Source organism: Balaenoptera physalus (genome assembly GCF_965194825.1).
Source record: "Balaenoptera physalus genome assembly, chromosome: 5".
Taxonomy (NCBI): domain Eukaryota; kingdom Metazoa; phylum Chordata; class Mammalia; order Artiodactyla; family Balaenopteridae; genus Balaenoptera; species Balaenoptera physalus.
The window spans coordinates 98,331,481-98,349,687 of record NC_138884.1 but is presented as its reverse complement, the minus strand read 5'-3'; the positions used below and the strand labels follow the sequence as shown (position 1 = coordinate 98,349,687).

General features: G+C 46.6%; 2 protein-coding genes across 4 annotated transcripts in view; both read right to left on the bottom strand.

Moving 5' to 3' along the window:
- Positions 1-833: 833 nt before the first annotated feature.
- On the bottom strand, positions 834-18,001 carry LOC309662132 (uncharacterized protein). Its single transcript, XM_082464586.1, has 3 exons — positions 17,967-18,001; positions 14,828-14,904; positions 834-13,867 (listed from the first exon to the last, which is right to left on the bottom strand). Exons 1-3 carry the CDS (start codon positions 17,974-17,976, stop codon positions 13,640-13,642), a joined length of 315 nt encoding a protein of 104 aa, XP_082320712.1. The 5' UTR covers positions 17,977-18,001; the 3' UTR covers positions 834-13,639.
- Positions 834-18,207, bottom strand: part of LOC309662126 (uncharacterized protein) — a 118,019-nt gene continuing 100,645 nt past the window's right edge. Inside the window, exons 1-3 of one of the 3 annotated variants that reach the window (XR_014264521.1) lie at positions 11,289-11,506; positions 1,909-9,918; positions 834-1,347 (exon numbers count right to left, since the gene is read on the bottom strand). Coding sequence is in view for 1 of the 3 variants with exons in the window: in XM_082464584.1 (XP_082320710.1) it covers positions 9,612-9,918; positions 11,289-11,506 (525 nt within the window). In the remaining 2 variants the exon portion in view is untranslated. Of the gene's footprint in view, positions 9,919-11,288; positions 12,011-18,207 lie in introns of those variants that run through there. The other 2 variants (XR_014264522.1, XM_082464584.1) reach the window with 2 other exon arrangements.

Sequence of the window (18,207 nt, the reverse complement as noted above, 5' to 3'; positions counted from 1 at the left end):
TTCACAGGAAAAAAATTTATAGACCAGACTTTGAATCAGGCAGAGTCCAGAAACCTTCCCTGCCGGGTTCTCAATCAAATGGCGTAATAAACCGCCCTGGCCTCGCATGTCCGAGATGGCCCTCTGATCCCTGGCTCTGATCGGTATCACGCTGTCACCTCCAGAAAGAACTTGCCCTTTACATTCACTAGCTTAATTTGCTTAGTGAACATTGTAGATTGTTTACAAAATTGGTTGCAATAAATCCTCACATCAGTGCATGCACATCCCTTTGCAATGTCACTTTGAACCATCTCCTGTTGAATGGTGGGGTCTATTCCTCCTTGCCCTGAACATAGGAAGGCTTTGTAACTTGCTTTGACCAAAGGAATACAATAGAAATGATGTTTTGGTGACGCCTGAGCCTAGGCCTTAAAGGGCTTTGCAGCTTCTGCTCTCACCTTCTTAGAACCCAGGACCACCATGTAAGGAAGACCCAGCTAGCCATCTTGAAGATGAGAACTTCGATTGTACAGCCAACAGCCAGTACCAATTGTCAGATGTGTGAGTGAGCTCATCTTGGACCATCTAGTCCCAGTGCTATAGAGTTGTGTCCCTCCAAATTCACATGTTGAAGCCATAATCCCCGATGTGATGGTATTTGAAGGTGTGACCTTTGGAAGGTAATTAGGTCATGAGGGTGGAGCCCTCATGAATGGGATTAATAACCTTATAAGAAGAGACATGAGAGGCATGGTCTCCGTCTCTATCATGAGAGGACACAGGGAGATGACGTCCCCTGCAAACCAGGTAGAGAGTCCTCACCAGGCACTGAATCATCTGGTACATTAATCTTTTTTTTTTTTTTTTTTTTATTATTTATTTATTATTTATTTTTGGCTGTGTTGGGTCTTCGTTTCTGTGCAAGGGCTTTCTCTAGTTGCGGCAAGCGGGGGCCGCTCTTCATCACGATGCGCGGGCCTCTCACTATCGCGGCCTCTCTTGTTGCGGAGCACAGGCTCCAGACGCACAGGCTCAGTAATTGTGGCTCACGGGCCCAGTTGCTCCACGGCATGTGGGTTCTTCCCCGACCAGGGCTCGAACCCGTGTCCCCTGCATTGGCAGACAGATTCTCAACCACTGCGCCACCAGGGAAGCCCTGGTACCTTGATCTTGGACTTCCTAGACTTCAGAATGGTGAGGAACAAAGTTCTGTTGTTTAAGCCACAAAGTCTATGATATTTTTATTACAGCAGCCTGAACGCAGTCATGCTGCCAGGTGACAGAAGCTGCCTCGGGGACTCCAGAAGAGATCAAGCAGAAGAACCTCCTCACTGAGCCCAGCACAAACTGCTGACCCACAGCGTCCTGAACAAATAAAAGAGTTACAATGGTTTGTTATACAGCAATAGGTCACCAGACCATGAACCATGGAACAGACTTTAAAATTTCATGCATTGTTTTAAAAGTGTGATTCTGCTCTAACTCCTTGAACAGAACGGCAGCTTCTAGAAATGTATTAACTTGTGAAGTGAAGGAATTTCTTCTCGTTTCTTCCCCATCATCACTTAACAGCAATTCACACTGAGACTGAACTGTTCAACCTTCCTTTGTCAAGGGAATAATAAAAATGGAAGGCTCAGAAATGCTTGTTCAGTGGGTGACTGATAGTTTGTTTACAGTGAAGGGGGTTGAAAGGCAGCCTCAGGTATTCAGCTCTGTCTAGGTGAGGCATTGCCAGCCCTGCCAAGATCCTGAGGCCTAAGGAGGAGGGGGTCTGGGGACGGGGGCCGTTGGATAGTGCATTAGTCAGGGCTCTTCAAGGAAAGAGACCATGTATAACTATATTTCTATCTATATCTATATCTCTATGGACTGAGTGTGCAAGAGAGAGAGAGAGAGAGAATTTGTTTTAAGAAATTCACTCACATGATTGCGGAGGCTCAGCCAGTCCAAAATCTGCAGGGTAGGCTGGAAGCCTGGAGATCCAGGGAAGGATTTCAGCAGGAGTCCAAAGGCGGTCTGCTGACAGAATACCCTCTTCTCCCAGCGAGATCAGTCTGTTTCTATTAAGGCTTCAGCTGATCAGATGGAGGGTAATCTGCTTTACTCAAAATCTCCTGATTTAAGTGTTAATCTCATCTGGAAAAATAACTTCACAGAAACATCTAGAATAATGTTGGATCAGATATCTGGGTACCGTGGCCTAACCAAGTTGACACACAAAATTAAGCGTCACAGATGGTGTTATGAGTTGAATTGAATCTCCCAAAAAAAAAGATATGCTGAAGTCCTAATCTCCAGTACCACAGGATGTGACCTTATTTGGAAACAGGGGCTTTACAGAGGTAATTCAGTTAAAATGGGTCTTTGGGGTGGGCCCTGACCCAATAGCACTGATGTCCTTGTAAAAATGGGAAATTTGGACACATGGCCAGATATGCACAGAGGAAAGGCCACATGAGGACACCCAGGGAGAAGACGTCATGTGACTGAAGTGGTGTATTTACAAGGCAAAGGAGGCCAGGGAGTGCTGGCAAACGGCAGAAGCTCGAAGAGGCAGGAAAGGTTCTCCCCTGGAGTCATCACCATGGCTCTGCCAGCACCTCAGTGCTGGACTCCAGCCTCCAGAACTGTGAGACAGTAAATTTCGCCTTTAAGCCACCTAGCTTTGGGTACCACGTTACAGCAGTCCTAGGGGATTAATACTGATGGCTAACTGGAACCTTGCTTCCGCATCTGAGAGACCATGGGCACCTGCCCATGTGGGGAGGCAGGGAGCTAAGCAGAACCTTAAAGTGGTCTTCTCTCCTTGAGCTCCTGTCCTTACAACATGGGCCTTTGACAAGCCCTGGGGGAGAGGGAGACCTAAAGGAGCCTGGAGAGCTTCTATTTCCCCCAAAGAAGCAAGGACATTCCCTAGATTTCTGGATCACCAACTGGGGTGGGAGGATGGGGTTTCTCGGTCGTGAATTGGTGGGGGGCATAGGTGCCCAGCCATCTGTGGAAGGGGTTTAGCAATGACCAGCGTGGCTCTTACAGCAAGAGGCTGCTTGCTGGTCCTCCATCGTTATGACTGCCACCCTGTGGTGGAGAGCAATCCAGTAGAAGTCACGCTGAGTTCCCAAAATGGGCAACGGCGGGGACTCTGGAGCCAGACGAGCCTGGGTAAGTCCCGGCTCTGTCAGTCACTAGTTAATTATAGTAATAATGGCTGTCATTTTCTTGAATGCTAAGCTCTTCGGGTACATATCTCATTGACTCGTTCTAACAGCTTGTTTAACAGATGAGAGGCTGAAGCTCAGAGAGGTTAACAAACTTTCCCAAAGTCGCACAGCCAGCTAGCGTTCTAATCCAGGCAGTCTGACTGCCAAGCCCCAAATCCCAAACTCTTAACCAAAAAAACATACTGGGGATACCATGGCCCAAATTAAATCTCTGTACTTAATCAGGCCTACCAGCAGGCCAGAAGCACCCACTCTGTTAGATGTTCTTAAAGATACCAAAAAAAAAGCAAGATGGGGCCTTGGCCTTGAGGTGTTGATGATCTAGTGACAGAACGCCCATTTGGGAGTAATTATGACTGCCATCGCCCTCTTCTTCGGGAGTACGGAAAGTTTAAGTTCACCCACAGGGAAAGCTTTAGTTACTAGGAGCGTCACTATTTTTAATGAGTTGGCATTTTGCCCTCCAAACACATCAGCAGCTGAATGCTTTTTATTAGAAGAGTTCTGTGGGCACTGCGAGACAGTTGACAACTCGAGGAAGTTGGGCCATTGCTTAAAATGCTAGGCAGAAGGTCCAAATTGTTGCTCAGCACTACCCTAGGCAAATCGTTGATTAATTCAGACTTCATCTCCCCTCGTCTTGCATCTTCTTCCACATCTGTGCTGCTTACCTGACTTGCAGGAACGGGCCGGGGTGAGGGCTGGTCAGATAAAAGCGCTGTCACGTTTGCCAACCAAAGGCTGTGTGCCTTCACCAAGTTATTAAGGCAGTACATCAAGAAATGGCTTCAACATTCATCACAAAGGAGAAATCACGAGACCGTATCCTGGAAACGGAACAGTCTTGGTATATAAAGGAAGGGCAACACCCTGGTATTCGCTGTCTGCTGCCTCCAGGCACTTGCCCATCCGGAGCAAACAGTGGGGCCCCAGGCAGCCACTGGGGCCAGAGTGTGTTCAGAGGGCAGGGGAGGGAAGAGCGGCCACACAGGGTGGGTCCTGGAGATGGGCACTCCACGACCTGGTGGCTTCACACACCTGTGGCAAAGAGGGCAGGGAGCTGTGGCTAAGAGGAGCCCACGCGCAGGGTGTGATGGGAGGACAAGGTGGGACTCCCTGGCTGCAGAGACCTGTCCCTGGTGGTGGGGGGATCTGGGGGGGCCACAGGCAGAGCAATCTTAGGTGAGATTCAAATAAATGTAGGTTGCTGGGGACAGGACCCTGGGTGACTGTATGTGTTTCCTGGGGCCGCTGTAACAAAGTAGCAAAAACTTAAAAACTGAGTGGCTCGAAACGACGGAAAATTCTTGTCTCACAGCTCTGGAGGCTAGAAGTCCTAAATCAAGGTGTTGGCAAGGTTGGTTCCCTCTGAGAGCTCATCGGGAGAATCTGTTCCACGCCTCTCTCGCAGCTTCTGGTGACAGCAGGCAATCTTCATTGTTCCTCGGCTTGGAGATGCATCACTCCAAGATGGAGGCCTTGAAGGAGGCCTCCATCTTCACGGGGCCTTCTCCCTGTGTGGCTCTGAGTCTAAATTTCCCTCTTTTAAGGACACCAGCCCTACCGGATTAGGGCCTGCCCTAACAGTGAACTCATTTTAACTTGATTACATCTGCACAGACCCTATTCCCAAAGAAGGTCACATTCACAGACACTGGGGGTTAGGGCTTCAAGATTATCTTTTGGGGGGAGACAGTTCAAACCAATGAAGACCCTGATGAAGGTCCCCCAATGGCCTGTAAGCAATTGAAGGATGTGCACTATTTTATGTATTTCATATCCCCAGTGCCTAGGACCACCCGGCAAATACCTAATGTCTGATTAGTGCTGAATGAATGAATTAGCGATAATCTTAACTGGATCTGTATAATATGGCTTATCTGGCCCAAATTCTGAGTGTAAAATCCTGGCTCCATTACCTTCTACCTGAATGGTCTTTGGCAAGTCTCTTAGCTCCCCTGAGCCTCGATTTTCTCCTTTCTAGAATGAGTATAACATGCAGGATGGTGGTGCACATTTCTTTCACATTTAGTTCACATTTCTTTCCACTACATTCATTCCATCGTATCAATTCTTCAAGATTTGCAAAAAGCCTAATATACAGGCTAATCTAACTGTATTTTTCAGGATGCTTTCAGTGGGAACTGGCAGAAACTCCATTCAAACTCCATTCAAAAAGCAGCACAGAAGGTATTTATTAGCTCACATAATGCCCTACTGTTTGGCTTCAGGCAAGGCTTGATCCAGAGTGCAAACAATGCAATCAGGGATCTCCTGTTTCTCAAAGAGGCCCTCTTTCTGTGGCTACCAGAGCCTCAGACTGAAATCCTCCCAGCCTAACAACCCCAGGGGAAAGACATGGCCTTTCCTGATTGCAGCATCAGAAAAGATCCAAAAATGATTCCAATTTGCTTGATTTGCATCATGTGCCTGTCGGAACCAGTCTAATAACTGGTTAGTTAGTCAAGAGCATAGGATACGCGAATTGGGCAGTTCCAGACTCCTTTGAAATGGACTCCCTACAGAAAAAAAGGTTCTGTTACAGAAAGAGATGCTGAAAAGATTTAAATAAGAAATGCCCCTGATCCTTAAAATTGCCCATAGAACAGAAAATTTTAAATGAGGCTAAAAACCATCAGGTTTCTGGAAAAGTACCCAGTGTAGTTTTTGAAAAAAATCAAAACGGAAACCACAGCTTATATATAATAACTTGCTGCTTCAATATAAAAATACTGCCTTTGTGGTCCTCATAGCACATCAATTACTGCTGGGGATAAGGAGGGCTGCTGGGAGTGACATAGAGTGAGAGGGCCTATCAACGTATCAGCTGTTAACACTAGGATGTCCCTGCTAGGGAGACTGGACCACAGCCAGGTGAGGCAACTCTTTATGGATACCCCGAGGTCTCCCCAGGCTGAGGACGTGGGGTGGGGTGGGAATAAGAGGAGGTTCTGTGGCAGGAGTGCCGGTGTGCTCAGGAAAGCCCTGCCTGAATCCACGTAGGTTTGCCTCACAGTGTCTTTTTAACTTGTTAGTTTTATACTAGACTTTGCTTTATGCAAAATACCCCATAACTCAGGTTTAATTTCCCTGGGGGAGACAGATTTTGAAATAACCATCAAATCATTTTTTTCCTCCTCTTTTTGCTGCTCTAAGCAAACTGGGAACTATTTCTCCCTGAGGGACGATAGTCCGGTCACTCATGCAATAATCATTTAAATGCTATTTGCTTTTTTTTTTTTTTTTTTTTAACTTTTCAGCAGTGTTTGCATACAGCCCTCCCCATTTTATATTTCTACATTTTTAAAAACTGAGTAAGAGAGACGGCATGTCCATGTTTAGGGTTTCATGAGAAAGTCAACTTAACTTAATGGCCAGGGGTAGATGCAGATGACTCATTGATGAAATTAGCTAGGATTTGTACAGTGCTTTTGACTATTTATCTTGCATTCTTATTTCATCGTCACACAATCACATTATCCCCATTTTATAGATGAGGAAACTGAGGTCCAGAGATGTGAATTAGCTTGTAAGTTGCCACACACAGACTTGAACTCAAATAATATCAGCTGACATTTACTATTCTAAACAACCGCACGCAGTGTCTCATTTAACCCTCTTTAAAAAATTGCGTGGTAGGTTATACTTATCATCCTCATTTGACAGATGAAGAAATTGAAGCTTAGAAGGTTAAATAAAATTGGTAAGATGCAAACCCAGATCTATCTCACTGCAAAGCTGCATCCAAATACAGAACAGGCCAGAGTGGGGAGTGGTCAGATTTACCCCATGCTCCACTGAGAAGCCTTCACCTGCCGAGCCGGGTCTGTGGATGAACTATTTCCAGACTTTGCTCATTCAGAAGTGCTGAGGCAGCCTAGATGGAGGTCCAAACACTGAGACGAAGGTGCCCAAATGACAAAGCATCAGAGTGAGCTGCTGCCTGCTGGTCTCACCGGCTGAAAACTTGGGGACCCCCACGTCCACAAAGATGCTGTAGACAGAAAGAAATGTCTGATCAGCAGAGAGGTCCCAGCAAGTCCAACCACCCACTGCAGCCAACAATGGTGTGCGTGTCCATCCTCCCACGTGGGGTGTGGACCACGTGGATATGGGGTGGAAGCAGCTAGAACACGCCAATTCCTTCACCAGCAGCTAAGGGCAGCCCTGGCATCTCTCATCAGCCCTAAGCACCCTCCTCCAGACTCCTCTAAATGAAAAGCTCCCACTTACAAGTTAATCAAAATTCTGACCATGAATGAGAAAGAAAAAAAAATACTCCATTAATTAAAATCTCAAAAGATGTCAGTGGTAGCAGTCTGCAGACGCTTTCTTGCTGTACTAATCCTTTCAGGAGACCAGACACCACCAAGCAGTATAAGAGTCACAGTATAATCAAAATCCTGACCATGAATGAGAAAGAAAAAAAAATACTCCATTAATTAAAATCTCAAAAGGTGCCAATGGTAACAGTCTGCAGACGCTTTCTTGCTGTACTAATCCTTTCAGAAGACCAGACACCACCAAGCAGTATAAGAGTCACAGGTGCTATGATTAGGCCTGAGAGCATGTAGCTGTGATAAGTGGAATAGGGAGGATTTTTAATCTTCCTGAAATCCCAAGCTTTGAAGGTAATTAAATAATTAATGAGAAGCAAAGCTTTTCCTGCCTTCCCAAGAGAGGTTAAATTTCCAACTATCTCCCCTGTACAAGAGTTTTTCTAAAATGCCTGGAGAACATAAGAAAACAGATATCTTCAGTCATTCAACAAATATTTATTGAGCATCTACTATGTGCCAAGTATTCTGGAAGGTGCTAGAGATGCAGTGGGGAAGTAGATAACGTTTCTGCACTCATGATGCTTACATTCTAGAGTAAGGGGCGATGGTGAATGTGTAAACAGGTAGGTTGAGGGCGCTGTAGAAAAGAGAACAAGGAGACGAATGGAGGGTGAATAGAGGGAGATGAGATTGGAAGAGGTAGGCAGGGGCAAATGATCTAGAACCTTCTAAGGACATGGTAAGATGTTTGGATACTATTCTAAGTGATTGGGAAGACTTGTGGGTATTTTCGCAAGAGGTCATACAATCTGATTTCAATTTGTCAAAGTTAGCTCTGGCTTATAGGTGAAGAATGGTTATGCGGGTGACTGGCAGGGATAAAGGGGACAAAAATATTCAATGGGACCAACAGTCCATGTTAGATCATATTGCCTCTGATAGAGCCCAATTTTCTATTGACTTTCCTACACAACTAGTTGGTATTTTCAGGACGAATTTCCTCTGTTGTTTGGCAGAGTTCCATCATTTCAGACTTTCTAGGGTCTTAAGGCAGTATTTTTATAAGCTGACCTACCCTTTTACCCTTCTCGGGGCTCAGGGGTGGACCTGGAACAAAGAGAATTGACTGTAAAGGATTAAGAATGTCGGCTGACCAGGCCAACCAGTGAAATTCTTTTTTCATTTCCAAGGTACATAGAGGCTGCATGACTGTGTCCTTGAAGTAGTACAGACACGCCTGCATTGTGATGTCCAAGAACTTTCCAAGGCGATGTTCTTCAGGCATGGTGAGCATGTGGGCAGGGGACCATCAGCCCTATGAATGTGGGAGTGACAGGAGAGAGAGGCTAAAAAAATCTGTCTCTGTTTTCTGCACCGACTGTTCACATTCTCATTGAGGAATTGCTATGGTCTGAATGTTTGTGTCCCCTTAACATTCATCCTAACCCTCAAAGGTGATGGTATTAGGAGGTGGGGCCTTTGGGAGGTGTTTAAGTCATGAGGGTGGAGTCTTCATGAATGGGATTAGTGCTTTAAAAAAAAGAGGGTTCAGAGAGATCCCTCCCCCCTTCCACCACATGAGGACACAGCAAGAAGGACACAACTTATACAGAATTAGGGCCCATACCAACCATGCTGGCACCATGATCTTGGACTTTCAGTCTCCAGACCTGTGAGAAATAAATGCTTGTTGTTTATAAACTATCCAGTCTATGGTATTTTGTTACAGTAGCCTGAATGCACCAAGACAGGAACTAAGGCTGTTTTTTGGACTTTTGGCCCGTCTATGCCCTTATGTTCATAAAAGAACAAAGGTGTAAGAGGTGGTTTAATGTAAGAAATATTAAAATTTTATTTGTCATCTCTCTGGATATGAAGTTTCCACTTATTTTTTGTTTCAGTGTCTCTTCTTCCACAGAGAGGGACCTTCTACACATAGATTGATGTCCCCAGGATAAAAGTGGAGTCTTCTAAAACTAGGATCTCATGGAGCACAGAGGTTGTCTTGTTCCTGATGGGAAGTAAATCTAGATTCACTTCTAGCTAGAAGGAAGCAGGCCAGAAATTCAGAATTGTAGGTCCCTGGGCTGGGTGGATGTGCTAGAATGGGAACCACAAACCTCCATCACTTATCTTGGCAGATAGAAAATTGGGATTTGGGAGGAAAGTTTTGCATCAGGTGCTCAGACCGAATAAATACTCCCACTTCTTGCTGAGATCCCAAACGCTCCGCACTCCGTCTACCAGGCTGCAAAGGACTGGACTCCTGGACCATGTATTGACTGGAGCCACCTGGAGCACCTGATGACAATTCCATGCCACCATTCACTTTCTGTATTGCTTCCTTTCTCCTTTCCTTTTGTTCTTCTGCCCAGCGACACTTCTGTAATGCCAACACAGATTGACTCGAGCACGTTTCCTTGGTGCCAAAACTGTAAGATGACAATAGAACAGAGAATGAGAGTGCAGATTCTTCAGTGGGTTCAAATCCTGGCTCTGCCATTTACCAACTATGTGGCTTTAAGCAAGGCTGAATTTCTCTGTGCCTCAGTTTCCCCATCTGTAAAATGGAGATAGTGTCTACCATATCTGGGTAGAGATTAGATGAGATTATGTCTTTATTTAGATGCGATCAAGTACATAGCAGGCACTTAATATTTGTTGTCGCTATTGTGGTTATCACATTGAAAGAACTGGGTTAAATAAGATGTAATCTCTCAGCAGGGACTTAAAATCTAGTATGAGAGGTAAAAGACACTTAAATAATTTTAATATAGGCTAAAGGAGATAAACATTCTAATCGGTATGTGGGAAAATCACCATGCGAGCTATGGTGGATTAAAAATAACTGCAGAGCTAGGGGCTAGCCCCCATCCCATGCCCCACCCCCCAACCCCTTAGAACTAGTCCAGCCATGACCTTTGACCAATACAATGTAGCTGAAACGACTCCAGGTGCCTTCCAAGTCCAAACCATCAGAAGTCTTGTGGCTCCCTCCTGATCTCCTTGGGACACGCCCTCTTGCAACGGAGCCTCCATCAGAAATGCCACCTGTAGGTGCTCCCATCGGCCCCGGCTAAGCATCAGCTGTCAGCCATGCGAGTGAGTCATCTTAGACGGTCCAGTCTAGCTAGGCCCCCAGACGACTTCAGCTGTACCAGCGCCCAGCCACCCCTGTGATGCGCAAGAACGCCTAGTAAAGTCACAGCATTTCAAGAGACAGTAAATTGTTGTTTTAATTCTTAAGCACTAAGTTTTGGGTCATTAGTTATGCAGCAAAAAAAATAATACCCATGGGAGTTTAGGAGAGAAGAGTCCATTTCCAGTCAAGTGATCTAGAAGGTTTCCTAGAAGAAGTGGGATTGGAGAACGTCCTAGGAGAGAAGGACTGCGACAAGAGGCTCTGGAGAGAAAGTCATCCAGAGACACGGAACAGTTAAAGCAAAGCGTGGAGGCAGGCAAAGGCGGGCTGCATTTAGCACCTGGCAAACAGATCCGTGGCTGGAGTGAGGCCCTGGGACAGACGGGTGAGACGGAGAAAGAGAAGCGCAGGGCATCGTCGTTCAGGGTCAAATCATGGGGACGCGCTCACTTTGTTGCCAGGAAGGAAAACTTGTTCCTGCTCTTCTGAGTAAAGGGGCTTTGTGGGAAACAACGGGGCCCCATGGAGACAGGCGTGTCTGCGGGAAGAATGCAAACTGCAGAGCAGGTGGACTTCCCCCGGAGACCCTGGCACTGGAAGGTTGCTCTGGATCCCCCAGTGGCTCTCCACCGCCCCACCCCCGACCCCAATCGCACGCACCGCGACATCCTGAGCGCTCCGCAGCCTCCGAGGTCCCGGGCACGGTGCTCCTGCCCCGGCCGCATCCACGTCCCCTCCGCTCGCTCAGCTCCAGCCACACCACCTCCCTGCTGCTCTCGGGAGAGCAAGCCCGTCGTGGGCTCAGCGCTTTTGCGCCGGTCGGTCCCTCCACATGGCTCATCCCCCAGATATTCACATGGGCCCCTCCTTCCGTTCATTCAGGGGTCTGCTGCCTTCTCGGAGAGACCTTCCTTGACACCTAAATAAAAACCGTTGTCCCCCACCTGGCCCCCAGTCCTCTTGCTGGTTCTGCTTTTCTTTTCAGCACTTACTACTTCATTTATTTGTTTATTTATTTGTTTATTTATTATTATTTTTAAAGATCCTTACTTCACTATCCTTTTTTTTTTTTTTTTGATTGGAGTTTATTTATTTATTTTTGGCTGTGTTGGGTCTTCGTTTCTGTGCGAGGGCTTTCTCTAGTTGTGGCAAGTGGGGGCCACTCTTCATCGCGGTGCGCGGGCCTCTCACTACCGCAGCCTCTCTTGTTGCGGAGCACAGGTTCCAGATGCGCAGGCTCAGTAGTTGTGGCTCACGGGCCCAGTTGCTCCGCGGCATGTGGGATCTTCCCAGACCAGGGCTCGAACCCGTGTCCCCTGCATTAGCAGGCAGATTCTCAACCACTGTGCCACCAGGGAAGCCCTATTTGTTTATTTATTAATCTATCTTTCTAGGTAGGTAGTTATGATTGTCCCTTTAGTTTCTTTTAATCTGGAGTAACCCCTTCCCACAGTGTTTTGTTACGAAATAGATTTTTTCCCTCCTCAGAATCCATTCCTTTCTCCTATGGCTCCATGATGCCACAGCTTACTAAACCTCTTCTACTTTTGGTGGGGGGAGTGGGGAAGAGGACTTTGTTTTTTCATAGACTTTATTTGGTAGAGCAGTTTTAGGTTCCCAGCAAAACTGAGCCGAGAGTACAGGGAGTTCCCATATACCCTCTGCCCCCATATACACATACCCTCCCCCACTATCAACACCCTCCCCCAGAGTGGAACATGTGTTACAAACCATAAACGTACGTTGACACATCGTTATCATCCGAAGTCCATAGTCCAGAGTTATGGTTCACTCTAGGTGTTGCATACTCTATGGGATGGGACAAATGTATAGTCACAGGAATCCATTATTATGGTATCAAACAAAGTATTTTCCCTGCCCTTAAAATCCTCTAGGTCCTTCCTGTTCATCCCTCTCTGTGCCCTAGCCCCTGGCAAACACTGATCCTTCCACTGTCTCCATCGTTTTGCCTTTTCCAGAAAGTCATGTAGTGGGAATCGTATAGTATGTAGACGTCACATTGGCTTCTTTCACTTAGGCTCCTCCATGTCTTTTCATGTCTTGATAGCTCCTTCTTTTTAGTGCTGAATAACATTCCCTTGTCTGGATGTTCCACAGCTTATTTATCCGTTCACCTACTGAAGGGCATCTTGGTTGCTTCCAAGTTTTAGCAATTTTGAACAAAGCTGCTGCAAACATCCATGTGCAGGTTTTCGAGAGGACACTCCTTTGGGATTGTATGGGAAGAGTATGTTTAGTTTGGTAAGAAATTGCCAAACTGTCCCCCTTTATTCTTTTTAATCTATTTATTATTTACCTCCCCAACTAGAATACAAGCACCATGAAGGCAAGGACTTTGTCTAAAGCTTAGAATAGTGTCTGGCGTATAACAGGTGCTCCATAAAACTGGTAGAAATCAATGAATGAATAAATGAATCCCAGGCAGTCCTTGGGCTTAAGGTACCTCGTTACTTCTCAGCAGCAAGGATTTGTGGATCTTGGTTTTCACTCTCCTCCATTGTGCTCCGCTTCCTGTTCTTCCCAGGCAATTCCTTCCCCATCTACTCAGCCCAGCTTTTCTCTCACAGCTTCTGCTAACTCATCACCATGGCTTACTCACAGTTCCTCTCGCGTTGCTACCGCCTCCCTCTGTGCATCTGTCCAACCTCTGCTCTCTCTGCCGACCTCCCAACTCTCCCTGACCTTCCAGCTGAAATTCCAGAGGCAGAGAGTCTGACTGGGTCAGCCCATTCCCCATTTAGGCAGAGATTTGGGGCCTTTGACTATGTTCTGGGTCTTACATCCCTGCTGATTCAATCAGCCATGGCCATGGGCACAGAGCATGGCAACCAAGACATAGAGCACTACTTTCACGCAGCAGAAGCCCATGGATGCAGCGGTGGCCTTTAATGGCCTGTTGACCAGAGCCTGGGGTCCAGGATGAATAATTAATCCTTTAGAGAGACACTGAAGGCTTCTGAGAAGAGCAGTGATTGACCAGATCTATGGTTTCAGAAAATAACTTCGGCTGCCCTGCAAATGAGACAGTTAGTGACTGAAGAAGATGACGCATGCAAGACAGGTTGGGCCGCCATGGCCAAGTGAGCAGGTGAAGCCTCAGACCAAGCCAGTGACCTTGAAAATGAGGAGGATGGAGCAGGAGCAAGTGGGTCTTGGAGCTGAAGATGGCCGTCAGGCCCATGAGGCTGGACTTTAGCAGGAAGTCTGGGTCTAGACACCTGGAAATCATAAAGATACCAGTTAAGACTGTAGGGTGGATGGTGTGGCAAGAGATAAGCCAACATGGACATTTGGGGAGATCTCTTAGCTGTAAAAAACAGATCAAAGAAGAAAAACTTGACAAGTAATCTAAATTGGAAATATTTATACAGATGGGTAGGGACTCAGAGAGTCACAGAGCCCAAGAAAAATAGGGAAGCATTTCCCCAACTTACTCTCATATTCTCAAAAGTACAGATCCAGAGGGTCCTGTATTAGATCTCGCCCCACTCCAAACCCCAAGCTTCTAGTCTGTTTTCCCGCAGAAGGTAATGATACTTCTTGGGAATCCACAATAGGCTAAAAATACAGCAGCTGGGCTGCAGTGCCACAATTAGTGGAGCTGCTGTCCCAGGAAACCCTCATCACATTTTGCTTAGATCAGAGAGCGGGTTAACTTTGAGGTCTGTCTGAACTCTGCAAGACACCACTGGTGGTCTGCTTCCCGCAAGCATTCAATCTTCACATCCAAGGGAAGAAGGAAGAAGTGCCGGATAGGAGCCCAAAGCAATTTTTCTCTCAGTGACTGAGATGAAAATATGCACCCTAGGACGCCTGACATCTTTGATTTGCATCCTGTCTCCCTATGTCCCTTGAGCTCTCTCTCCCTTTGCATGAATACCTTCCCCAGACCCGAACCTCCTTTGGCATTCACAAACATTAGCACAGCTATGAAGCCCCAAGCCCTTCATCTATGTCATGTGTTGGAAGTAAATGTGGGAATTTCTTTATCTATTAGGGCTCCTAATGGCATGCAACTGAAACTGACTGACTAACTGAAATCCAAAGGGAGTTTACTGGAAGCATATGGGGTGACCTTCAGAAAGAATACAACGAACAATCGAGAATCAGACTGCAAGGCGGGAAAACAAGGGAAGCTCCAGGACCCCAGGCAACCGGGAGATATGCAATAATCTTACCAGAACATTAGCAATGGAAGAAATCCACTGCAACAGTGCTTTCTGTCCTTGTGTCACCATCCTCATGATTCTTATTTCTGGGAGAAAGAGAACAATTGGACCCGGTTGGAATTGAACCCATACTCAGACAACATGAACTCACTAACTTTGCAAGACAGTTTGGACTGATGGTAAGAGCGGGTCTCTGGAGCCTCATGGATTTGAATCCAGGCTCTGCCACTTACTAGCCATGCGACCTTGAGGTAGTCCTTTTTGCAATGATCCAGCTTCCCCCTCTGTAAACGGGGATGCCTACCTTTGGGGACTGGTGAGTACTAACTGGGTAAACCTGTGATAGTGACTGGCACAAAGGAAGTCTTCTACAGCCTTGATATTAATACTGCTAGGAACGCACAGGGTCCCTGGATTTACAGTCCAACCAAGAATGACAAGATGAGAGGTCATTCTCTGAAAGGAACCAGGAGCTATTATTAGGGGAGGCTGAGTGTCCACAAAGCAATTACTATCCACAGCCAGTATCTTATCCCTCCGCCAGACTGTAACCACCATGAGGACAGCAGACTCTCTTCTTAATTCACCGCTGCATCCACCAGCACCTGAGAAGTGCCTGGCTCAGTGAACCTTTGTCAAATACGCAAATGTGGACTGCTTCCTTTTTGTGTTCCTGATCAACAAGCACAGTGCTTTGCCTGCACACAATAAGTATTTGCTGATTGAATCTATAGGCCGGTGGGATTCTTAGAAAGGGGAAGAACATTGTGATCAAAGAGATGAACTTGTATTTAATAGGACTCAGTGGCAGGCAAGTGATGGTATAATGATGCTAATAAGCTATAGATGGACTATATTGTTTGTACAGATTAGTGTATTTGTATAGATTATAGGCTGGCTGCTGGCCAGTCTAAAACCTCTAGATCAGCATGAGGGGACAGAGAAACCACCAGTTACTTCCCTCATCACCTTGGAGAGGGGGTGGCTCATCTGTCCCACATTGGTCCTGTCCCTGCCTTGGAGGCACTGCTGGTACCTCATGAGGACACCCTGGCACCCTCCACACTGGCTTTCAGAGGCTCTGTGGATAGGGCTCAGCCAGCCATCTGCCAAGCTTGCTCGCAAAGACAGTAGGATGTCATGGAGGAGCATATTCGATTAGGAATCATGAGCGCTCAGTCCTGGTCCTGGCTCAGCCAATGGTGTGAGGTCTCCTGCTCTCAGTGACCTGATCTAAATAATAGGGTAATCTTTGATTTGGAGCTCATGGAGATGTTGAGCAAATGAAATCACACCTGTGGAGATTTCATGTGGAACTCCTTCTGTTTTAAAAGAGTCATGGACCACAATTTTCATTGCAGCACTATTTACAATAGCCAGGACATGGAACCAACCTAAATGTCCATCGACAGATGAATGGATAAAGAAGATGTGGCACATATATACAATGAAATATTACTCAGCCATAAAAAGAAACGAAGTTGAGTTATTTGTAGTGAGGTGGATGGACATAGAGTCTGTCATACAGAGTGAAGTAAGTCAGAAAGAGAAAAACAAATACCGTATGCTCACGCATGTATATGGAATCTAAAAAAAAAAAAAAAAAGATGGTACTGATGAACCTAGTTGCAGGGCAGGAATAAAGAGATAGACATAGAGAATGGACTTGAGGACATGGGGTGGGAGGGGGAAGCAGGGCGAAGTGAGAGTAGCATCGCCATATATACACTACCGAATGTAAAATAGTTGGCTGGTGGGAAGCAGCCGCATAGCAAGGGAGATTGGCTCGGTGCCTTGCCATGACCTAGAGGGGTGGGATAGGGAGGATGGGAGGGAGGCTCAAGAGGGAGGGGATATGAGGACATGTGTATGCATATGGCTGATTTGCCTTGCTGTGCAACAGAAACTAACACGGTATTGTGAAGCAATTATACTCCAATAAAGATCTATTAAAAAAAAAAAAAGAACCCAACTCAAACTGGCTTCAGTGAAGAGGAGACTTTACTGGTTCATGTTACTGAGAAATCCAGTTTGGGGCACAGTTGGCTTCAGGGGCTCAAATGTAGTGTCAGCATCTGATTTCTCTCCATCTCTCAGCTCTCCTTCTGCTATACTGTCCTCATTTTCAGTCTCTAAACCATGGTCCCCAGCAGTTCCAGAGTCTCATCCCTTCAAGTTCAAATCCAGCCTCCCAGCAGCTGGGATAGACTATGGTTGGCTCAACATGGGTAATGTGGCCAGGCTGGACAATCTGGATGCAGCCACCCTGGACAATCAGGCCTGGGTCCAGTGCCCACCATCCCCATGATGAGTGAGGGAGCTTGGTCAGGCCTGGTTATATGCTTAACCTTCAGAGCTGGGAAAGAGTAAGGACTGGGGTTGCAGGGAGAAGCCCCAGTTTACCTCACAGATTGGGAGAGGAGTGGTTTGCCAAAAGATATTTGGGGTACTATTACCAGAAAGAGAAGTGGATGCTGGGTGGCTAAAACAACAAATGTGCCCTACACCTGGGATTTTTATATCACGGGATATAAAGCATGCATTGCAGCTTCCCTCTCTGCTATGAAGTCTTTTGTCTTCCCCCTAACAAGCTCCTGCAAGCGCCTGAGGAGCAGCTGTCTCACCCTACAGTCATCTGTCTTCCTCCTCTGAACTTGGTAGCCCACAGGACCGTATCACTCACCAGCAACAGGTGGCATTGGGTCATTAGTTATCTTTTTCTGTGCATGTCCTGTCTCTTCATCCATATAGCAGGATCCTGGAGAACAAGGGTCACGTCTTATTCATCTTTGTGTCCCCCAAAGCACTTTGCCTGATGTTTGGGGCATAGCAGACAGTCCCTAAATCTGCTGACAGATCAAACACCTGGTTTATATGCTTCTGGAACTACGGAAGTAAATAGCTTGACTCAACTACAAAACGACAAAGAAAGAGGAAACCTGTGTCCTCTACACCATTTCTGAAAGATCGTAGATCTTTTCTGGACTAACTAATGATGCTGGGGTCAAGATGTGCTGGGGTCTTTTTTCCTCTGCAGCCCCCAGCCACTGGTATCATTCTTTTTAATAAAGGACTGAATGAAGGCCCAAGGAATCTTAGTCTCAGCTGCCCAGTACCCTTGGGTGGGTCATATGCCGGCACAGCCCACCTGGAAGCATGGAGGATGGCAATCTCAGGAAGAGGAAGCAGAAGTCTGTCCTCAGTGGCTCCCACCTCAGGCCACAAGGCAGAGCCCCAAGGTCCCATCAGTGGGACTGGCTGCTGGCTCCCCGCCCTGTGCTGATCTCTACTCCCCATCCTCATTCGTAACCCTGACATCCAGCAAAGGGAAGAACGAAAGAGGAGGGCATGGAAAATCAAGAGTCAGATGTAGCTTGGATGTTGAAACC